The sequence below is a fragment of the Phascolarctos cinereus genome, unplaced genomic scaffold, assembly GCF_003287225.1.
Source record: "Phascolarctos cinereus isolate Bilbo 61053 unplaced genomic scaffold, phaCin_HiC Scaffold_8;HRSCAF=390, whole genome shotgun sequence".
Classification (NCBI taxonomy): domain Eukaryota; kingdom Metazoa; phylum Chordata; class Mammalia; order Diprotodontia; family Phascolarctidae; genus Phascolarctos; species Phascolarctos cinereus.
Window position 1 is genome coordinate 50,876,605 of NW_027556291.1, and position 21,766 is coordinate 50,898,370.

The following is a 21,766-nucleotide window of genomic DNA, read 5'->3' on the forward strand; positions in this document are numbered from 1 at the left end:
TTTAAATTTATGGTAAGGTCTAAAATTCTCATTTCCATAAATGTGCTTCATCCTCTTTAATGACTTTTTTTCTGTCTTGAGCAAGAATAGGTCATTTGAAAAGACTGCTTTAGTTTTGAAGTTGAGAAACTTTTTAAGCTAGTGAATAAACCAGATTTTAGAAATAGCCAGTTTTCTTTTTTTAAATTTTTCATTTTATTTTTCTTTCTTGATGAGGCAGTGGGGTTAAGTGACTTGCTCAGGGTCGCACAGCTAGTGAGTGTTATGTTTCTGAGGCTGGATTTGAACTCAGGTCCTCCTGACTCCAAGGCCAGAGCTCTATCCCCTGCATCACCTAGCTTGCCCCCAAAATAGCCAGTTTTCTACTTGTCCGAGATGAACTTATGCAAGATTAAAAAAAAAAAAGAGTACTGGTTTTGCTTTAGTGACCATGTACAAAAGTAGATAATGAAATCTAATCCTTTTCTCAGTGGGCTGATAAATTTATTTATGCTCAAAAAACATCTTAAATTTGGACTAAAATCTTGAGTACATAATTACATATAGTAATGGTTATTAAAAGTTAGATTTCATTTTACTTCTTTTTAACTTTTAAAAGAAAATATTGCACCACTTTTAAACACTTGTCACATAAAACAATCTTCAAATTTATATGTCAAGTTTTGAATTACTACTTTGGCTCTTTGATAAATTTGTTCATTCACACTTTGGTTTAGGATACCTTTGTCTCATTGGAAGTGTACATTTTGGCCTAAATAAGTGAATAGTCCTTGAAAATACCTCTTTCAAGCTGGCAAAAATAATGACATAGAATTTGTAATAAGCAGATCAGAATGCTTTAGAGTTGTGAGTGAGGTTTTGTGGAACAAGGAATAGAGTGACTTTTTCCATTTAATTCTTCCTGCTTGTCTTGAGCCTGTTGAACAGCTTACTGTGATTTCTTTTGTACCTACTTAAATTATTTTGAGAGAGGTTTAACATAAAGCAAGTGAAGTTTTAAAAATGTATATTGGTTGTTACTTCTGATGGAATTTTAGAAATTAAAGACCTAGTATAGTCACTTATAAAAAGCTTTTTTACTGATAATTATAATGTTTGGACTGTGATATTTTAGAATTCTGACAGTTTACTTATTTTGTTAGAAATCATTGACAGGAAGAAAAAGTTTTTATACTTGAATAATTCAGTAACAATGCTTGATATTCTCATGATGTACCTGTGAGATAATTATTTTTCAATAGATAAATTTTTACAAATTCATATTTGGTTCTATTTTGGGGGGTAAATAACCATATTCATAGTCCACACAATTCGGTTTTTCAGGAAGATGACTAAGATAGCCGTGTAACAAAAATTTTTCTTTCCCTGGGTCTTCCCAGGTGAAGATGGTAAAGAAATCCACATGCTCATAGGTATTTGATAGATAAAGAGGTAGCTGCCAAATTTACTGAGATGCATGTTGTATTATAGTGGCTTCTGAGGTGGCGATGTTGGAATGATGGGCCTCCTTCCCCCTTTAAACAAAGCTTTAAGAATAAAAACAGGGAGCAATGGCAAGAAGGACTTCTATGACAGACCTAGGCTGTGCTAAGGAGGATTAGCTAAGAGGTAGAATGACAAGTTTTGTCAGAGATTTCTTGAGAGGCCAGGGAACAGAGGTTCAATAGGGCAAGGCAGGTGGCTGCCAGGAGAATGATTTTGATGATTTTCCGTAGAGATTTAGGGGGTTGAAAGAGGGGCTGGAAGGCTGGGAGATATCAGAATATAAGTAGGTAAATGAGAAGACTGTGACACTGCAGGTCGAGAGAGAAACCAACTGACTAGAAAGGATATAGTGATAGTTGGAAGTATCTGGAAAGGGATAGATTTGATATTCTGAAACCTATGTGAAGGGACTGTGCCTGTAACTCAACTATTGGTACTTTGAAATTCCCTTACCTCTTTAGTTAAAGATTAGTTGTGAATATTAGTACATCTGTGAATCCTGGCAATTCTTTACTAATGGTTGAATTTCTTGATACCATGAAGTTGGAACTATTTCATTATGCTAGCTGTCTTATTTTAGAAAGGAATTTTTTAAAAAAACATTGAGTGCTTTGAAGAAACTTGTGGAACTCTTAATTTTCTGACATTAGAAAAAATGTTTATGGCTGGGAACAGTTATATAAATTATGTTAGCTATTAGACATTTAGTATGACATTAAGGTTTTGAAAATACTATATGATTTTTGAAGCACTGGGGTGTGGATATCATCCTGGTTTCTTGAAGGTTATGCCATATATTCTGGCAGGTCCTACCATGCTAGACAAGCTTCAGCTATATTCATGGCAGTGGACTGAGTCTGCTTTTTGAAGATGAGCCAGCCAAGCTAAGTATGGAAAGGTTCCTTACTAGTGGTTTGGCTGCTTGCTGATTAATTTGTTGGCTATGGTAATTCATTCAGCAAAAAACTATAAAATGGCCTTCAGTCTTGTGTGGCCCTTTTTCACTTTATGTATTCATAGTGGCGGAATGATAGAAAAGGGGACTAAGAATACTAAAGATCATTCTGTTTTTAGACAAGTCTGCGAAACTTGGTAGCTGGTATTCTAAATCTGACATCCTTGTTTAGTGACTAAATGGACTGAATCAATCTAGATACTCTTGCTGTGAATCAAGAGTTCTTAACCTTTTTTGTGTCATGGACCCTTTGGCAGTTTGGTGAAGCCTATGGACTCCTCAGAAATAAGTTTTTAAATGGATAAAATAAACTGCATAGGCTTATAAAGGAAACCAATTATATTGAAACACAGTCATCAAAAAGTTTTTAAAAGAAGTAACAGATTCCAGATTAATAACCCTTGCTATGAAGCCAGGAGAAAGAAGTCAGTGGCTCTCAGATGCTCTTTGGAGATACTAAAAATAGAATTTGTGGGGTTGGTTTTTATATTGTACCCAAAGGCAACAAGAAACATCTCATGGGGCATCTGATTATCTTGCTTTGCAGAGATTGTAATAAATTAATTATTAGCAAAAGGAATACCATGAAAATAGTGATAATTTTTGCACTAACATCTGCAGAGGATGAGGTAGTAGATAAATTCTATAAAGAACCATATAGCACCTTCCAAATGAAGAAAGCATACACTTTGATACTTGGTGATTTCAGTTCAAAGGTAGGGAGGGTGAGAATGGTGAGAAGTATATTGGAAAACATAAACTAGGAATAAGGAATGAAAGACCAAAGACTTGTATGCTACACAGAAGCCTCACATCTTTCTTTCATGAATACTTTTTAAAAGAAAAGAACCAGTAAATGATGGACGTAGTTAACACCCAGTAGCATCACAAAAAATTATTTATATTATATTTAAACAATTATAGAACATGAGAGTTTGAAAGGACCTTACCAGTCACCTAGTAGAACCCATATGTGATAGGGGGTCTTCACTAAAACATATCATGTAACTGGTAATCCAGCCTCTTCTTGAAGATAGGAAGCAACTTGTAACTGATAAGTCATTCCTGAATCAGTTGTCTATAGTCAGATCAATGTCTTGTTAGAGCAGAGGTCAGAAATGGTATACAGTTAAAAGAAAGAATAATGACAAAAAAATTTGACATGCAGTTGAAACTAGTCAACATCTAAACAAGTTATTAATGATGAGAAGTGGATAATGGATTGAATAAAGTGCGTTGACACTGCTTATAATGTCATAGAAAAGTTTAACTGTTGTAGAGCAGTTGCCATAATGAAGCCAAAAGTGGCTTTAGTCAGCAAACACTTGACTTGCCAAACAGATAGCAGCCAAATATAACACTGGTTTAGAATATATATTCATTTGTAAAGTGTTAGGGAGAACAATATTGAAAGGTCATGAACTATATTGCCTTAAAAAGCAGAGAGAAGCAGTGGAGAGCAAAGCCACTTTAAAGAAAATTTGGTCAGTAGTCTTAAGGAGAGACATGCCAAGGGCATTTAAGAATGAAAAAGAACAACAAACAGAATAAAGGTGGAAGAGTTATCAAAGGCTTTTTATAACAAATTTTCTTCCTTCAAGGACAGTGTAGCTACCACACTTGGTGTCTCAATATCACAGTCCCAGTTGTACTTAACAAAGGTACCAAAGAGACCAAAAATGGAAAAATCAGCTGGATTGGAGCTGTTGTACATTGAGAATCTGGGGAGGATGGAGTGGCAACACACTTAGGAGGGTGTTTCAATTCATAAAGTATCTAAAAGAAGGGGGCCCTTATTAATAATTATAAAAATAGGTAATTGAGAGCATTGACTATTGATGTTTATACCTACTTTGCTATCTACATGGAAAAATTTTTATTAGTATAATCAGCCCCTTCAGGGAGGCACCGTTGGTGAGGATATTAGGGAATAGGCAGATATTCCAAGATGGCCCACATCTTTACCATCACACAGATGGTTAAGATGTAAAGAGTACAAGTATGTCATTTGGTAGAGCAAAATGCCACCAGTAAGGTTACTCAATCTATACATGATAATCATTCAAGACTCTTTAAAATATATGATACAGAGAACTTTGATTCATGACTTCCTAGTTATATATATTGGAAGTACAAAATGAGGTGTTTGTGTTTCCCACTATGATAGAGGAGATCCAGCACAGGTCCAAGTTGGTGGATTCCCTGCAAAGGGTAAAGTTCTACAAATTTATTTACCAAGGATGTTGTACTAATCACATAAAGTCCTAGAATGTTGGAGGTGCTCTTGGACTATGTCCAAAACTAACAAAAGAATTTGGGATAACTGTGTACATGGGAAAAGTTAAGTGGCTGAAGAATGTCTCGTCCAAATTATGACAGTCAAATTGAATGGGCAACCCTTAGGGCTTGTCTGTGTGTGTATGTGGGACAATACAAATAGACAATGAGTTAGGGCCAGAATTAACTAGGAGGAGAGTGAGCTAGATTACCTTGAGGAAATTTCAAAGTTACTTTAAAGCATGTCACTGTGGCAAGTTTTTAGGATGATACGGACAAAAATGGAAAGGTTGTAATTTACATCATTCCAGGAATAACCAAATCAATGAAATAGTAGATCCTATTTGAATATTTGGGGTTTTTTGTTGCTGAATAGCTTAAAATGGTTAGAATGTTAAGTAAGCCAAAGTCATTTATTTAATCTACAGCTGTACCATTTAGAATAATAGAATTGGAAGTGACTTTAGATGTCATTTAATCTATTCTTTTATTCATTGCAGGAGTCTTCTATATGATATTTAGCCTCTGTTTCAACACTTAAGTGATGGGGAGCTTCATCATTTTTGGTGGTAGCCCATTGTATTGGTGGACAGCTCTAGTTGTTAGACCTCTCTGCACCTTTTTTTTTTTTGTTCAAACAAACAAAACCTTCCACTCAAACTTCCAGGGCCACGAATGGTACTTTTCATACTGGCTAGCTGTCTTATGAATATGTCCATTGGTCTAAAGGGACTGTGGTGAGGGAGTATGGATCCATCACCACCACTAGGAGAAAAAACTCAAGGCATATAACCATTTCATATATGGGGGGCAGTAACAATCTTAAAAAAAAAAGCAGGTTGTTTTAGTAATAATTTTAAATGAAGTAAGTAACCTTGTTTGGAGAAGCTAGAAGGTAAAAGTTTGTAGTAAAAATTATAAAACAGTTCATTTTCTTTATCTTTGTCATAGATATTGAGACAAGTTGTTTAGAAGAAAAAAGCAAGAGAGACCATTTTACACAGTTGGTATTATCCTGTTTGGTAAGTATGTCCTTTGGAATTTTTTTTCTTTGCTGAACTTTATAGTTTAGAATGTGATTATGGTGATCTTTTAATATTTCATTCTAATATGGGACACAGAGTTGTAATAACTTGAAACATAGGTAATATGATAATTCCCAAATCAAATTTGACTTTGGAATGGATATGCGCTTATATTTTTGGCTGTTTCTGACATTCTGGAAATTCATAACACTCTAAACAACAGAGTAAAACCAAATTAATACCTGACTGGGGAGGGGGTGGGGTTGGAATCAACTGTTTTGTTTAGTTCCTTCTTGATCCCTATTAGTATACAAGTTTGTATACATTTATTAAACTCTTAACATATACTTATGCCAGTAGTTTTCTAAGCCCTGGGGAGACAAAGAAAGCCAGAAACATGGTCCCTGCTGTCAAGGAGCTCCCATTCTAATGGAAGAGACAGTGTGGTAATAAGTAGGTAATACAGGGTATATATACAGTGTAAATGAGAGTTAATCTTAAAGAGTGATGGCATCAAGAAGCAGTAGGGAGGTGGGGCAGGGGAAGGGCAGGAAAAGTCTCTTGCAGAAGATGAGGTTAATTTGAACTGAGTCCTGAATGAAGCCAGGGAAACTAGAAGTTAGAGGTGAGAAGGGGAGAGCATTCTAAGCATAGGTTACACCAGTGCAAATGCACAGAGTTGGTAGATGAAATATTATGTGTGAGGAATATAAAGTAGGCGAGTGTAGCTGGATTTTGGGAGTGAGTATCCAGCTGATGCAAAGGACCCCTTTGAATTCTGCCTTTCTGTTTGTCATTTTCAAGTATGGTAAAGGTAAAATTTGATCTGAAAGGTTGTTGATGCTACTTGTACTGGAGTATGTAGAGAAAATATTTAAAAAAATTTATGTATTTTAAAAACCAAATAAAATAAGCACTTCCATTTACCAAATAGAACAGAAAGAGCAAATGAAACTGTAAGTCTCAATTATGTACAACTGCATTTTATTTTAGGTATATAATAAACATAAAATATAACTTTCAGAGCTGTTCTGTTTTTTTTTTGTTTCCTTTTGTCCCTTTTTCTACTTTTAAAAAAATACTTCAGTGATGATCTTAATTTTTTTTTCAACTCTTGTTACTTTTTTCCCTTTCTCTCCTACTTCCCTCCCCCACTGAAAGGAAAGAAAACCAAATCTCTTATAACAAATATGCATAGTCAAGCAAAATATCTCACTTTGGCATTGCCCAAAAGGGTATGCCTTATTCTGTACCCTGACTCCATCAGTAGCAGGAGATCAGTAGCATGTTTCATTTTCAGTCCTTTGGAATTTTGATTGGTCATTGCAATGATCAGAGTGAGGAAATTTCAGTGGCCCTTCCTTTTCCATTCTTACTCAGTTATAGATTCTTTGCTAAATAAAACTAGACAGAAGAGAGTATAACAAAAAACTAAAAAGCAACGCACTGTACCCTTGATGAGTTTAATCTTAAAAATTTCCAGTCATAAATTGTAGAATGGAGAGTTTATTAAATAACTGATAATTTTCAGAGCAGTGCAACACTAGTATAACCTTGTTTTGTCAGTCCCTGAAAACACTCATAAGTGAGACTGCTTTATAACAAAATTCTTTTTCTTTGTACTTTAGTAACTTAACACCCATGAGTGGTGATGAAGATATATCCACCTGTATACTTGTAGCTCATATGTTGAATAATATAGAACAAGGCTCTAGCATTTTCAGGTATATATATTCATTAGAGGTATTCAAACCACCTATTTCCTAGGTTGTATTAAAACAAGGAGTTTTAAACTGTCCAATGTGAGGAGATAATTTTGAAAAGTTTCTTTAGACATATTGATATTAAATTTGCTAATATATTTTTGCCTAAGTCTTTGAAAAGGTATTTTCCCAAAGAAGTGAGAGATTTAAAAAGTGGTAATTTATCAGTGTTTTAGTAAAATCATTAAATGATGCGTATTAGAATCTTTTGTATTTTATTTTAAATATGTATAATTTTGTTAGCATATATGAGGAGAATGAGTTGATGTGTATGAATTTGAAATTTATGGGGAAAAATTTCTTACCTCCATTGAATTAGAGGGAGAAAGTAAAGAAATGATTTAATACAAAAATTAAAATTTGTTTTGTAGTGAGCATTACTTAGTTCTGTACTGTATGTTCATACATTTGAATACCAAAGTGATATCCCAGTACTAAAACTAGAAATATGCCCTGTATGTCATAACAGATTTTGACTTGTAATGTATTAGAATGTTTAGATAAGGTGGATTTCATTTTAACTAGAATTTCACTCTTAATACTTAAATGTGTAGATTGTATATGACAAACTTTTCCTGGAGAGTACTTTTTAGAAAACAGTAACATATCCCCACTACATAGACTGCATACACACCAAGTGCCTTTTTTTTTTTATTAAGTCTTTGGAGTTAAATTGCTTAAAAGTCAAAATTATGTTTCATGGTGAACTACATGTATACATATAGCATTTGATTTTTATGTTCTAGAGTTAAAACAATACCTTGAAGTCATGTGGAATAAAAATATAAACTTGAAAACTTAGAAAAAACAAGCTTTTTAAAAAAACCACTCTTTTATGTAGTATTTAGTTTCAGACACAATCTTAAAGGAGCGTTTGGATCCAGAAACATTGGAATCTTTAGGGCTTATTAAGCAGTCCCAGCAGTTCAATCAAAAATCTGTTAAAATCAAGACAAAACTTTTGTAAGTATATGCATGTCATGTTGTATATTAGGTGGTAGAGTTTGTATTTTCAGTTCATAATTTGTGTATGTTGGTTATTTTTAAAAACCAGGATATTTGGCATTTTTTAACCATTACCCTTTTAAAGTAGCTTAAAAGTTAAAATTTTGTTTTATTATGTTGTTGGTTATTTTTTAATATATTATATTTATTTTATTATTGTTTTATTATTTTGTTAAAATTTTGTGGTTAAAATTTTCATCTGATAATATAAAACATAATCTAATCACTGAATTAAAATAACTTCTGTTTTTAATATTAACAAAGTAGTAACTATAGGGTGATTTCTTAGATTACAAAAGAAAGATAATATATTTCTTCTAGCATGGTGTTACATTTTGAATTTCAGTATAATGATTTCATCATTATATAAGAAAAGCTATTATCTTTCTTGAAAACTAGTCTTTGTAATTGTTGCAACTTTGTGAGATATCATAATCCAACAAATAAAATACATTACAGACACACACACAAATATTTGTTTAACTTGGTCTTATTTACTTAACTGTGTTTATCTACTTTCAGTTATAAGCAGCAAAAATTCAATCTCTTAAGAGAAGAGAACGAAGGTTATGCAAAACTGATTGCAGAATTGGGGCAGGATTTGTCTGGAAATATCACTAGCGACTTAATCTTAGAAAATATCAAATCTTTAATAGGTAAGGCATATATAGCATTTTATGTATACATTCTGAAAGAACTTTTTAATTGCCAATGAATACCCATAGAAAATGGTCATAAGTTAATGTATTCCATATTCCTTTTTTTTTCCTAACCCTTACTATTAGAGGGAGTGTGCTATAGTGGATAGAGTCCTGAACCTGAGTTCATGTCCTTCCTCTGACACATAACTATGTGACCAGACAAGTCACTTAACCTTTTTCAGCCTCAGTTTTTTTGATGTGTAAAACGGGGATAATAATACCTGTAATTATTATAATCCCTTAATATATAATAATAACCTTACAGGATTATTAGCAGGCTCAAAGGAAAGACTGTGTGAAATGCTTTGCAAATTTTAAATCATTACATGGATAATGATCATCCTATCATTGGACTACACTAATGCTTTTCAATTGTTTAGGGAACTCCCTCAAACTGTGTACATCAGCTCCTTTTCTGTAACTTCTAGTCTTACAGCACCAAGCTTAGGGCACTGAGAACTTGAGGGACTTGTCCAGGCTCATGCAATCAATATGTGTCAGAGGTAAGACTTGAACTCAGATCTTCCTGATTCAGGTCAGCTCTCCTTCCTGTGCTATATTCTGTCTTCATCCTTTCATTACTAGTAAATAATTAAACGCACTAAGACCGTTATATCTCCTCTCCCCTCTTAGTCCTAGGCAGAAGACACTTGTCAGCTATTCATTCCCCTATTTTTCAAGGGTGCTCTCCCTTTTAATTTACAGATGTTAAACAAAAATCCAGAGACTGAAAAGGCAGCTTACTGTAGTGATCAACAGGAATGGTTTCCCTGAATTCTGGATCTAGTGAGAGTCCCTTTCATCCAGGGCAAGGGTTCTTAAACTGTTGTCTGTGAACTTAAAAAAAATGTTGATTATTGCATTTTGATATAATTAGTTTGCTCTGCAATCCTATGTGCTTTATTTTGTGCATTTAAAAATATTATTTTGAAGAGGGGTCCATAGAGTTCAGACTCCCCAAGGAGTCCATGGTACTGTTGTGGTGTAAGAGGTTGAGAGGTTGTGACCCCTCAAAGACCAAAGTACAGGACGGGTCGTCTGGAATGAATTCACAGACTCAAGCATTCTTTAATTCAAGGTGGCAAAGATTTATTGTTATGCTTTTCAGCGGGCAAGGATTCTTAAGGATTCCTGCAAGAGACTGATAATGCAGCTAGGGTTTATATGGAAAAGAGCATGGGAAAGAAATGCCAGGAACACTGATGAGGTAATCCAAAGGTGCAGGTGTCTTTGGGGTTATGGATGGGAAAGTACAGGGAGTATACTGGACAGGAAGGGGGATGGATCTTTGAAGTCTGGCAGGAGGAAGAGTCCTTGGGCAGGTCAAGGACACCCCACTCCCTCTGTCTTGATGAGAGAATGCTCTGCAACAAAGGAAAGCTTTCTCACAACTAAAGAATTGGGAGGCTTCCAGATACGTGATCTGAGGTCTGGGGTCTGAGCAGCCCAGATAAGGGTCATGCTGAGGCCCATGCATGAATAACTGCTAGGCGCAGTGTCCTTGGGCTAGGGAGTGGTTGTCAGAGACAGTGTTTCTGGGACTTGGAAGGAATTGGGGTCCAAGTACAAGCACAAGCACCCAAGTACCCCATCAGTACCAAAAAGTTCAAGAAATACTGCTCTAGGGTCACTCAGGATCAGGGTTGAATTTTTCACTAAGACCTATGGAACTTAGCTTGTCATACTCTGGATGTTAAGGAGATATTTTATGTGTTCCTTGAGAGTTTGAAGGACATGAAAGAATACCAATGACATTTGACATATATTCTCTGAAGAGATTTATTTTCAGAAAAACTAGAAGGAAATAGAGTCTAACAACTAGATGGACAAAGTTAAGAGAAGGCCTCTTCTCTTTTTTCCCTCTACATATATAGCTTATTCAAAGGTAGCTAAATCAGAGTTTCTGTCTTTGCTTTAAACTTCTCAGGGTAGCCATTTTGTTTTAATCACACACTTGCATAATACCATTGTTTGATCCTACTCTGTTAAGAATTTAATGTCACCCTTAATTACTGTATGTTTTTTTTTGCTTTGTGCAATTCCTGAACTCCTAGTAGTTTATCTGCGTAATCATTTGATATTAATAGATTTTGGTGATAATGCTTGTTTCTCTGAAGCGATAATATTGTCTCTGGTCATGGTAACCTCATTCCCTGTCTTCTCTATTAGCAGTAGGCTAGAGTGGATATTATAGAAACCCTCTAATGTGGCTGACAATGGGTCTTACTTACATAAACAGATACTTGGGCAGGGCAAAGAGTATTTCTCAGACTTAGATGCCCTATGTACTGTTAACAGTTGCCAATAGATAAGGTTTTTCAGAAAAACAAGCTTGGTGAGTAATTGGGTTTTCCATGTATAAGAAATGGCTTGTCACTTCTTAAAGCTTTAAAATTTTTCTAAACCTCTGTTTTGGTTATTGATCTTGAGTTAGAAATTAAGCTAACAAGTATCACTTAAACTTAATTATTATTTAGTAACAAGCCTTTTTTTCTCTTGGAAACTATATAATCTCATTGAGATGAAAAAAATGTGTACTACTTTTATGCCAAATCACTTGACCCTTGCATTGTACCTGGAAGTGAATGGGTAATTAATAGTATAGATCTAACAAGCTTCGTTAAAACCAATAGTATTAATAAAGGAAAGCTACATTCATATTTCAAGTATACATTCATATTTCAAGTATAAAATTTAATAGAGCCAGTAATTTACTATAATTCCTAAAATATTTAAGAAGTATAACTCATTTTAATTCTGTTAGTCTATTTTTTTCACACAGTTACATGTGTATCTTTGTATCTGTTGAAAGGCTACTTTCTACTTCTGAAAAATCAACTAAGTACATATTATACTGATTTCTAACTTGTAATTATTCAGTGATTTAAGTTTTCATGATATTTCAGAAATGCTGTTTTCAGAAATTTAACTTGACATTTCACAGAGGAAGGATAAAGAAGTGGATAGAGCTTGTTTCCATATGAACTATTCTGTATTACCTGTTTTGAAGACTCTTTGTCTTTGACTTATCTGAGGGGCTGTTTTTAAAATAAGAAAAAAGAATAGAATTTTTCCCCCGTAGTCATTTAAGAAATATATTTTTGGAGAACCATTTTACTTTGTTAAAGAAAATCCACAATTAATAAGATAATTAATAAGATCTTAATTTTGAAATCCTAATTTTCTTTTATTGTGATTTAGATTTGAATTTTCTAACAACTGAAGCAGTCCCCTATTGGTAGTAGTTGGGTGATTTTTTTTTTTTTTGTTTCAAAGTAATGTCTCAAGATAGTTTTTATTTTTAGCTACTAGCCTCACTTCCTGCCTGTTATTCTGTATGTTGAAGTTTCTGTTAGTCACTGCTTTATAAGAAATAGCATACATTTAATTATGAATTGTTGACCTTATTATTATCTGTTATAGGATGCTTTAATCTGGACCCGAACAGAGTTCTGGATGTCATTTTAGAAGTCTATGAATGCAGACCAGAATATGATGAGTTTTTTGTACCTTTAATAGAATCATATATGTGTATGTGTGAACCTCAAACACTATGTCATATTCTAGGGTTCAAATTCAAGTTTTATCAGGTATTACTTATATGTATATCTTAAAATATCACTGATTTTATATATGTGTGTGTGTGTGTGTGTTAATCTTAGATTTAATTTTCTTTTGATTAAATGGCATTGATTGATAATTGAGTTTTATAAGCCCTGTTTTATCATACTGTTGGTTTTCTTTTTGCCTCCTAATCATGGTAGGAAAAATCTTTAATTAGCAGCTGAAGGACCCAATGGACTACTGGTTATTTTACTTCAGTAAAAAAAAAAAATCATTCCCTTGGGGCCTCCTAGAAGGCAAGACAGGGGTGGATTCATTTGTTTCATTTCCCCCTCTACTCCTTCCCCCTCCCCTCCCCCCAAAATCCCCAAATCTTAGAGAAGGTAAAGATTTGTTAGGAAAGATTGGGAATATGGGAAGGGAAGACGAAGATTAATTCTTTGGAGAGAGGGGAGACAGGCCAGAGAAGAAAAATGGCTGTTTCTCTTGCCAGTGATGAGGGGAATCTACTCTCTTCCCTGATTTTCTCAAGAGAAGGGACATACAAACATTTTAGAGTAAGATAGGCTCCAGGACCTTTTGGATATGGAGATAGGAAAGTAATAGTGCTGTAGTATGTCGGTACCCTTGATTGTGTTTTCCCATGTTATCTTTAATTTTTATTGGAATTTTACCATTTAGATATGTAATGTATATTTGTATTAATAAGTATCCCCTTAAAAATGCCAGTTCCTTAATCTACCCTTGAGCTAGACTTTTTGGTCTAATTTATTCTTATTGATGGTTATAGCAGTACTAATAGTAGCTGACTTGGTATGGTGCTTGAAGTTTTTAATTTAGGCTTCCTCAGGTTCTCTGTTCTTTCTACTAGATCATGCTATGTAGGTAGGAGAAAGATTGTAATTTATTTGATTGGTTCTTTTGTTAAATGGCATTTATTAATTTTTTTTAGGAACCAAATGGAGAGACGCCAGCATCTTTATATAGAGTTGCAGCAATACTTCTGCAGTATGATCTTATTGATTTGGACGATCTTTATGTTCACGTAAGTTATGTAGAACTAAAAGAAAAGGGTGTTGTCTGCCCATTATACAGTTGGGAAGTAGGAAGAGAGACCTAGGTAGCACTGACTTTGTTGAGAGGCAAAGGAGAGAAGCACAGTACTTGGTAGCATGTGACGTGTTAGTGCTCATAAGTTACTACTTTGTATTTACAAATTAAAGTTTGAGTGTGTGCAAAGATGACTAAACTGAATAATACAGTACATCTAAGCTAGGGACACATAAATTGTTCTCAGACTAAGGCTGCCTTTTGTCACTTGGGAATATTCTTTTCCTTCCCACTATGATAATATTTTTAGGCACTCAGTTGGAATGGGAGCTACATCATTATAGCCCCTCTTAATTAATGTAAATGCTAAATATGTGGTTTAAACTAGGGAATGGTTGCTTTGGGAGGCTCATGGTTTAGGAACTTCCCCTGGCAAAGTAGGATTTATGAGTAAATTTTCTTGGGCTTTGGATTATGATAATTTTTATGTGTCCTATCACTTGAAACTCAGCATGTCTAAAACAAAACTAATATTCACTGCCCCCAAGTAGCCTTCATCTCTCAACTTTGCTGTCTCTGTCACTAATAAACGAATTTTCCCATTTTTTCATGTTCTTAATGTTCAAGACAAAAGCTTGTTTTAGAATCCTTTAAACTGACAGATAAGCCATTTAAAACTCAGAATTATTAAATCCTTTTAAATTAGTCCAAAATAAGTCACTATAATCCTTTAGAAGCAGTAAAGGAGAATCAATAAGAAAACCTATTAGGAGGGAAATTGAAAACTGTGGGCATAAGTATAGGTGGAACTTCTAATATTGAATGCATCATGTAGTCTTCATGAAGTCCTACAATCATAGATTTAAAGCTAGTAGGGTCCTTAGAGGTCATCTAGTTAAATTTTCTCATTTTATAAAGGGGTTAAGTGATTTATCTATGGTGTCATGCCTAGTAAATAGCAGTTAGTTTTTGAGCGCAGGTGTTATGATTGTGAATCCATTGCTCTTTACTCTGTCTCTTTATACTGCTTTACTTTATTCCCATTTTATAGATAAGGAAACTGATACTTAGATCAAGTAACTTGCCCAGGGTTACATAGCTAGTAAGTGTTGGGCATAGGATTTGAATCCTGGATTCCAAGACCAGCATTCTTACCACTACACTACGCTGCCTCTTGAGCTTTTGGAGAAAATTTTGGAAGGTCTTAAGAATTCATTTCTTGCTTTTTGTTGAAATGGTCAGGTAGTTGGGATTATCCCTTTTATATAATTTTAACTCTTATTTGTGCAGCTTCTTCCAGTGGATAATACCATTCTTGATGAGCATAAACAAGAAATTGTGGAAGCCAAGCAAATTGTTAGAAAACTTACCATGGTTGTCTTGTCCTCTGAAAAGATGGATGAGAGAGACAAAGAAAAGGAAAAAGAGGAGGAGAAAACAGATAAGGTACTTAAAATATACTAGTAGAATTGAACACTGCACTTTATTTCTAAACCAAGAAGAAGAATCCTTGTGAATGGAATCAATTTATGGGCATAAAAGTTCATAAGCATTCTTGATGCCAATGAAACCCTGTATTTTGGGGGGTTTTGCTAACTTCTAAAATTGACTGTCTTTTAAATCTGTTGGGCAGCTTTCCAAAAAGGCTGATCACATTTTTTTTCCCTAGAAAGCTTAAAAAGTAGTATTTATGGAAGGACCTTCAAATGAAACTCATAGGTTTTGGATATTTGTGGCAGATGTGAACTAAAATAAGTGGTGCTAAATTGGTTTAATTCAAGTCTGCAAGTTATTTTAAAATCAGATAAAGAAAACATTTCATCTTCCACAGATAAAAAGGAATGTAGGAGGATTGTTTTATAGTAAAATCTCCATTTAAATGTAAATTAAACTAACCAGAATTTTTTTTGGCAATGTACTTTTGTAAGATTTAGGCAAATTACAATTAAAAAACCCTGATATTGGGGATTTATTTAAGAAAACAACAAAACTTCAAGTTTAGGCTGAACCCTAGGACCAATTTTCTTTAATAAAGTACAATGGTGATGTCAGAATATTGATCTGGATATAATTCAGAATCCTCAATTATCAAAAAGATTTATATCCTGAAGGTAGGAAAGTATGCAAATTAGGTTTTTAACTGAAAAGATACTTAGGTAACCAATTCATTTCATAAGAACATTATTTCCCTGAGAATTGTGATTGGCTGTTTATATATTATCTTTTTGAGGAACTATACAGATCATATTTTGTGGCTTAATTATTTAATCAAGAATATGTAATCCTAATTATAGACTAATGAAGGCTTTAGTATCAACATAATTACCATATTTTCATGGTACTCTTTTTGCCGTTTTTTTAAAATAGCCCAAAACCTTAATGATATTTTTATTAAAATACCTTTTTAAAATCAGTTATTTTTCTTTTTAATCTTCTTAAATCAATTACAGTTTCTCTTTTTAAAAAAGCTAGCTTGTGTTCTGTGCATGAAAATGGTTAATGATTTTCATAGGAAAAAAATCTCGTTTTTTCTGTCTGTGTGTTTGCTTTTTAGCCACCTGACAACCAGAAACTTGGTTTATTGGAAGCTCTGTTAAAGATTAGTGATTGGCAACATGCACAGAGCATTATGGATCAGATGCCCCCATTCTATGCTTCTTCACACAGGCCAATAGCCATTGCTCTTTGCCAGCTTATCCATGTAACTGTTGACCCCCTGTACCGAAGGTATGTTCTGTATTTTACTAAGCATTAGAGAAGTCCTTTAGGACAGTGAAATATATTATTTATGTTTTGTCAAATTGTACATTTTTTTAACCTCTAATGAAATGAAACATGCATAATGTATAATTTTTTTTTATTTTTTTATTAATTTATTTTGGTTTATCAACAATCACTTCCATAAGTTTGTGAGCTTTAAATTTTTCTCCCCCTGCTTCCCCACCTCCCCCCCCCAAGATGGTGCACAGTCTGATATAGGCTATACATACACATTCCTATTAAACATTTTCACATTAGTGATGTTGTAAGGAAGAATTAGGGCCAATAGGAGGAACCACAAGAAAGAAGAAACAAAACAAAACAGGAGGAAAAAAAAAGAGCAAATAGTATGCTTCGATCTGCATTCAAACTCCATAGTTCTTTCTTTGGATGTGGATAGCATTTGCCATCATGAGACCTTTGGAGATGTCTTAAATCCTTGCATTGCTGAGAAGGGCTTTTTTTTTTTAAAAATAAAACAAAGGAAGCATTTATTTACAGTTCTTGAAAGAAGTGGGGGTGTGTGGTACTGCAAAAGGACACACACCCATAGTGTTTAATTTTAAGAAAAAATTATTAACTAGTGGTCAAATGATCTCCTCTCATCTAAACCAGGGTTAGCACATGTATATGCCAATAAATTTAAGTCATAGTGATACCTGAACCCTAGGTCTTTGAGGAGTGTGGGAACTTGTTTCTCTTCCTTTTCCTTCCATGTTCCTCTATTTTCTGCTCACTAAGGTCTGTGTCTAGTGGCATCTACCTCCATCTCATGTTAAGTACCTGTGCTTGAAATTCTCACTCCATGATGTGCAGGCTGCTGTTTTCACCATTGCCGTCTCAATTTCTGCCCTTCCCTAGTTATTTTGACAGTCCTAGGAGTACTCCAGTTCAGTGAGACTGCTTAGGAGCAGTAGCATCAGAGTCTGTATTAGCAACCCCAGCTTTTGAATCCCATAAAGATATTGGCTATTATCTCCATTGCCCCCATAGGCGGCGAGGAAATCTCCATGGATGGTGTCTTCTGTGAGTCTGCGGCAGTCCAGCTGCCCAACAGGAGAACATTTTGGGCTTACAATTCTGCCACAAGTTATATGTGAAATTTGACCCTCTTTTCCTGTGTCTCCCCAATAATTAGTATAGAAAGCACCTGAATTGAAAAGTGTTAACACTTGATTGACACTTAGTTGTATCTGCTCTTTCTGTTTCAGTTTTCCGTGCCTTTGAAGCCTATCCCTTATTTTTCTTGATACTTGTCCTAGTTTTTGCACTGGACATAGATCTTTGGTCTACTAGTCTAACAAAATGATATTATGAGGATATATAACATAGAAGATATAGAGTAACTTAATGATGTAAAGTAAATGTGAATTAGAAATTTTAAAGTGATGTAGGTATCACCTATGGTATAGAAATTGTTTTATTTCTTGATTTTTATAGAGTTGGAGTACCTAAAGGTGCTAAAGGATCGTTTGTTGCTCTGTTACAAAACAAGCGAGCGCCAAAACAAACAGAGAGTTTTGAAGATATGAGAAAAGAAGTATTCAATATGCTCTGTCATCTTGGTCCTCACCTTTCTCATGATCCCATTTTGTTTGCAAAAGTGGTGCGCTTAGGGAAAGCATTTATGAAAGAGGTTAGTAAGATTTCTTTTCTAAGAAAAACATTTCTTATGTGAAAATTTTCTGTTCTTAGATTGTATATGGAAGTGTCTTTCTAGCTCTGAAAAAAAGAATATAAATTAATTTAATTTTTAAAAAACGCTGTGTTTGGTGAAATAAAGTCTAAAGTAGCCTCAAGCTAATAGGTCAGCCAGGTGTTACATGAACTCACTCTGGGGAAAATGCTACACCAAGAAACCATTCTTTGGATTGGTGATTTTCTTTTAATTTGTGGTAACTCTTAGGATCATCCATATTCTCCATGATTTTCTTTCATTTAATTTTTTTTTCTGAGTTTATCCTAAGCGGAGAAAAGAGCATCTTAGTCATTTGATAAAAGAAGGCTAGAGAAATGAAAAGCTTTTGTTCCTGTAACATGGTAAAATGAGATGGAGACTGCTGCCAAGGCACTGTAGTGATGAGAGTCTGTTTTCACTGTTCAAAGGTGAAATTTTATATTATAATATAAACTATTATACTTTTTCAGCTACTTACTGTATATTACCTACCATTTATAATGTTTCTATGGAAAAATATTCTGAGTTCTAAACTGATTTACAAGCTTCTGGAATGGAATCTTTTGGGGTTATAATTTACCATATGTTAACTACTTGCCCATCTGTCCATGGATGTCCATGGACCAGGGCTGTTGCTGCCCTCTCAACCCTGGTGTTCACTCTGAGTCCCCTTGATATACCTGGACTGTTGATGAACTGTCCCAGACACTGCTGATGGCCTTGTCCAGACTTTGTCTGATAGGGTGCTCCCCTTTATATTTCTCTGAGATTAAATGTGTGATCACTAATTTAGAAAGGCTATGATACTAGACTTCTTAGTTTAGATATGTTATGATGTAAGTAGAAAAAGCAATAAATGTAGAATTAGATCCTGTACTCAGTTTTCCTACTAGTTATGTGAAAATAAAGGAATTTTCCCTCTTTAGGTGTAAGTTTTCTCATTTATTTTTATTTTTTGTTTTTTTTTAGGCAATTGGGGTTAAGTGACTTGCCCAGAGTCACACAGCTAGTAAATGTCAAGTGTTTGGTCTGAGGCCGGATTTGAACTCCGGTCCTCCTGACCTCAGGGCCGGTGCTCTATCCACTGCGCCACCTAGCTGCCCCAAGTTTTCTCATTCTCATTTCTCATTTATGCATGATCTGGACCAGATGATCTTTAAAGGTCATTTTAGCTCTGATATTCTTTGTTTTTGTATCAAACTTGGTGAATTTTTTTTAAGTTAGACGATGTATTTTTTTGTAGAATCATTACAGAAATTAACAATTAGTTAAGGTAGTTAAGTTTTATGTGGTCAGTGATTAACTTTTTACCTATTTTACTCCAGTGAAAGTTGTATCATGACACAAATGTTTGCGTTGTTGTTGTTATGTTTGTCCGTCCTTTTTTCTTGAGGAGGATTGTGACACCAGGGAGATGATGACATGACTTTCAATTGACTTTGATTTGAGGGAGGGAGGGCTGTGCAAGGTCACCAGCCTCACTTTCTCCTCCAGAGAATTTTCTTATGTGACTTTTTAGCCTCTTCAGTTTTGGTGCAATTGGACTTGAAAAGTTTTATTGATGGCTTTTTTTTTGATACTACTAGTCAGTCCTGGGCAGAAAATCCACCCCCAGATTGAACTCTTCTTTTGTGACAAGGAAAGAGTGAAACTCAAACATTTTATATAGTGACCTCGTCTGGCAATATGTACAGCATTCTGCCCTCATAGTCCTCTGCCTCTGCAATGAGGATGGAGAAGTATTTCATTATCTCTTTTCTGAAACCTTCCTTGCCTTTTCAGGTCCTGGGTGATTGAGTGAATTTTTCATTTACATTTTTGCATGTAATGTATGTGTATTGTTATTCTGCTTATTTCATTCTGTATTCTCTTAATCTCTCATTTGTTATTTCTTACTACACAATTAACATTCTATTATCTTTTTGTACCCTTCTCCCCCCTCCCCCAAATATCCATGGTCATGCATTTTTTAGCTAGTTCTTTGCTACCCCAAAGGGTGGTGCTATGAATGTTGGTCTGTGCTGGACCTTTGTTTTCCTTGGGAGCAATGGGTTACTAGGTGAAACGATATAGATGGTTTAACCAGTAGTGTGCCTATTTGTCTATAGCCTTTCCAGTATTGGCTGTTGCTGTTTTTTGGTTTTCTTATTTTTCAGGGTATGAGGTAAAACTTCAGAATTATTTTTATTTGTAAATCTTGTATTAATACGGAGCATTCTTTCACATGGTCAGTTCTGGCTTGCAGTTTTTTGAAAATTGTTCTTGGGGCAGCTAGGTGGCTCAGTGGATAGAGCACCGGTCCTGAAGTCAGGAGTACCTGAGTTCAAATCAGGCCTCAGACCAAACACTTGACACTTACTAACTGTGTGACCCTGGGCAAGTCACTTAACCTCAATTGCCTAAAAAAAAAAAAAAGATTTGAAAATTGTTCTTGTCCTTTGAACTGTTTGTCTTTTGGGGACTGGCTCTTGTAAGACCGCTTAATTTGTGCCTTGATTTCTATCCCCTTTTGTATTTTCCCATTTTTTTTCCTGTTTTGTTAGTTCCTTCCCATTTGCTTATACACATGTTTAGGTTTACTATCGTAGTCTTTAAAAAACGAACTTTACCCTGTTAAACCTGCCCTTTCTGAAACTAACATTCTGTGTCTTCTTTCTCTTCTACCACCAGACTTCTAGAAAGGGTAGTCTTACTCTTTCCCTCCGTTAAAAAAAAACCAACTACCACTCCTTACTCATTCCTTTGAAATATGACTTGTCTCCCCACCACCACTTTAATGAAATTATGCTTTTAAGGCCCTTGGTAACCATGGTATCAGTCACCAAATCCACTGTGTTTCTCAGTCTTCATCCTTTTCAAACTGTGTTCTATTTAACATGGTTAATTACTTGATTTGATATTCTCACTTCTTGGCTTCTGCAGTAATGTATTCCTCAGAACTCTGTTCCTTTGTGAACTTCAGTTACACCTTTTCCTTTTTTCCCTAAGGTTTTACCCATCCTCTACGCTCTCTCCTGGACTATTTCAGATTTTTCTATTTCCATCCCTTAGTGATTCCTTTCAATCCTGTGGTTTTACATATTACCTCTACACAGATAAATTAGTATCTCTAGTCTGTCCTCTGCATTCCAGTCCAAAATTGCTAACTGCCTACTAGATATTTCTGTGTGGATGACCCCCAGTAACCTTAAAGTAGCACCGATTCCCTCCAAATTTGCCTTTCACCTTAATCTTCCTTTTGTGTTCATGATTTTTTGACCATCTTCCCAATTGCTCAGGCATTTGGAGTCATCTTCCTTCTTATATTATAGAATGTTTTGAACCTGTCCAACCTGTCTCTTGCTTCTGTTAGGACTTTAATCCAGGCCCTTATCTCCTTTGACTTTCCAGTCTCTCTTTGACTTTCGTCTTCTCTTTTCAATTCATTCTTTTTTTTTTTTGGGGGGGGGGCTAGGCAATGGGGTTAAGTGACTTGCCCAGGGTCACACAGTAAGTGTTATGTG

The 21,766-nt window shown here is 34.8% G+C and overlaps 1 protein-coding gene across 7 annotated transcripts in view; it reads left to right on the top strand.

Moving 5' to 3' along the window:
* The window catches only part of THOC2 (THO complex subunit 2), a 95,625-nt gene that overhangs the window by 16,407 nt on the left and 57,452 nt on the right, over positions 1-21,766 (top strand). For all 7 annotated transcript variants that reach the window (XR_013483652.1, XR_013483653.1, XM_078147902.1 and 4 more), the window contains exons 5-12: positions 5,669-5,739; positions 8,347-8,468; positions 9,033-9,166; positions 12,635-12,801; positions 13,728-13,820; positions 15,116-15,271; positions 16,380-16,552; positions 18,026-18,221. Coding sequence is in view for 5 of the 7 variants with exons in the window: in XM_078147902.1 (XP_078004028.1) it covers positions 5,669-5,739; positions 8,347-8,468; positions 9,033-9,166; positions 12,635-12,801; positions 13,728-13,820; positions 15,116-15,271; positions 16,380-16,552; positions 18,026-18,221 (1,112 nt within the window). In the remaining 2 variants the exon portion in view is untranslated. The remainder of the gene's footprint in view (positions 1-5,668; positions 5,740-8,346; positions 8,469-9,032; positions 9,167-12,634; positions 12,802-13,727; positions 13,821-15,115; positions 15,272-16,379; positions 16,553-18,025; positions 18,222-21,766) is intronic.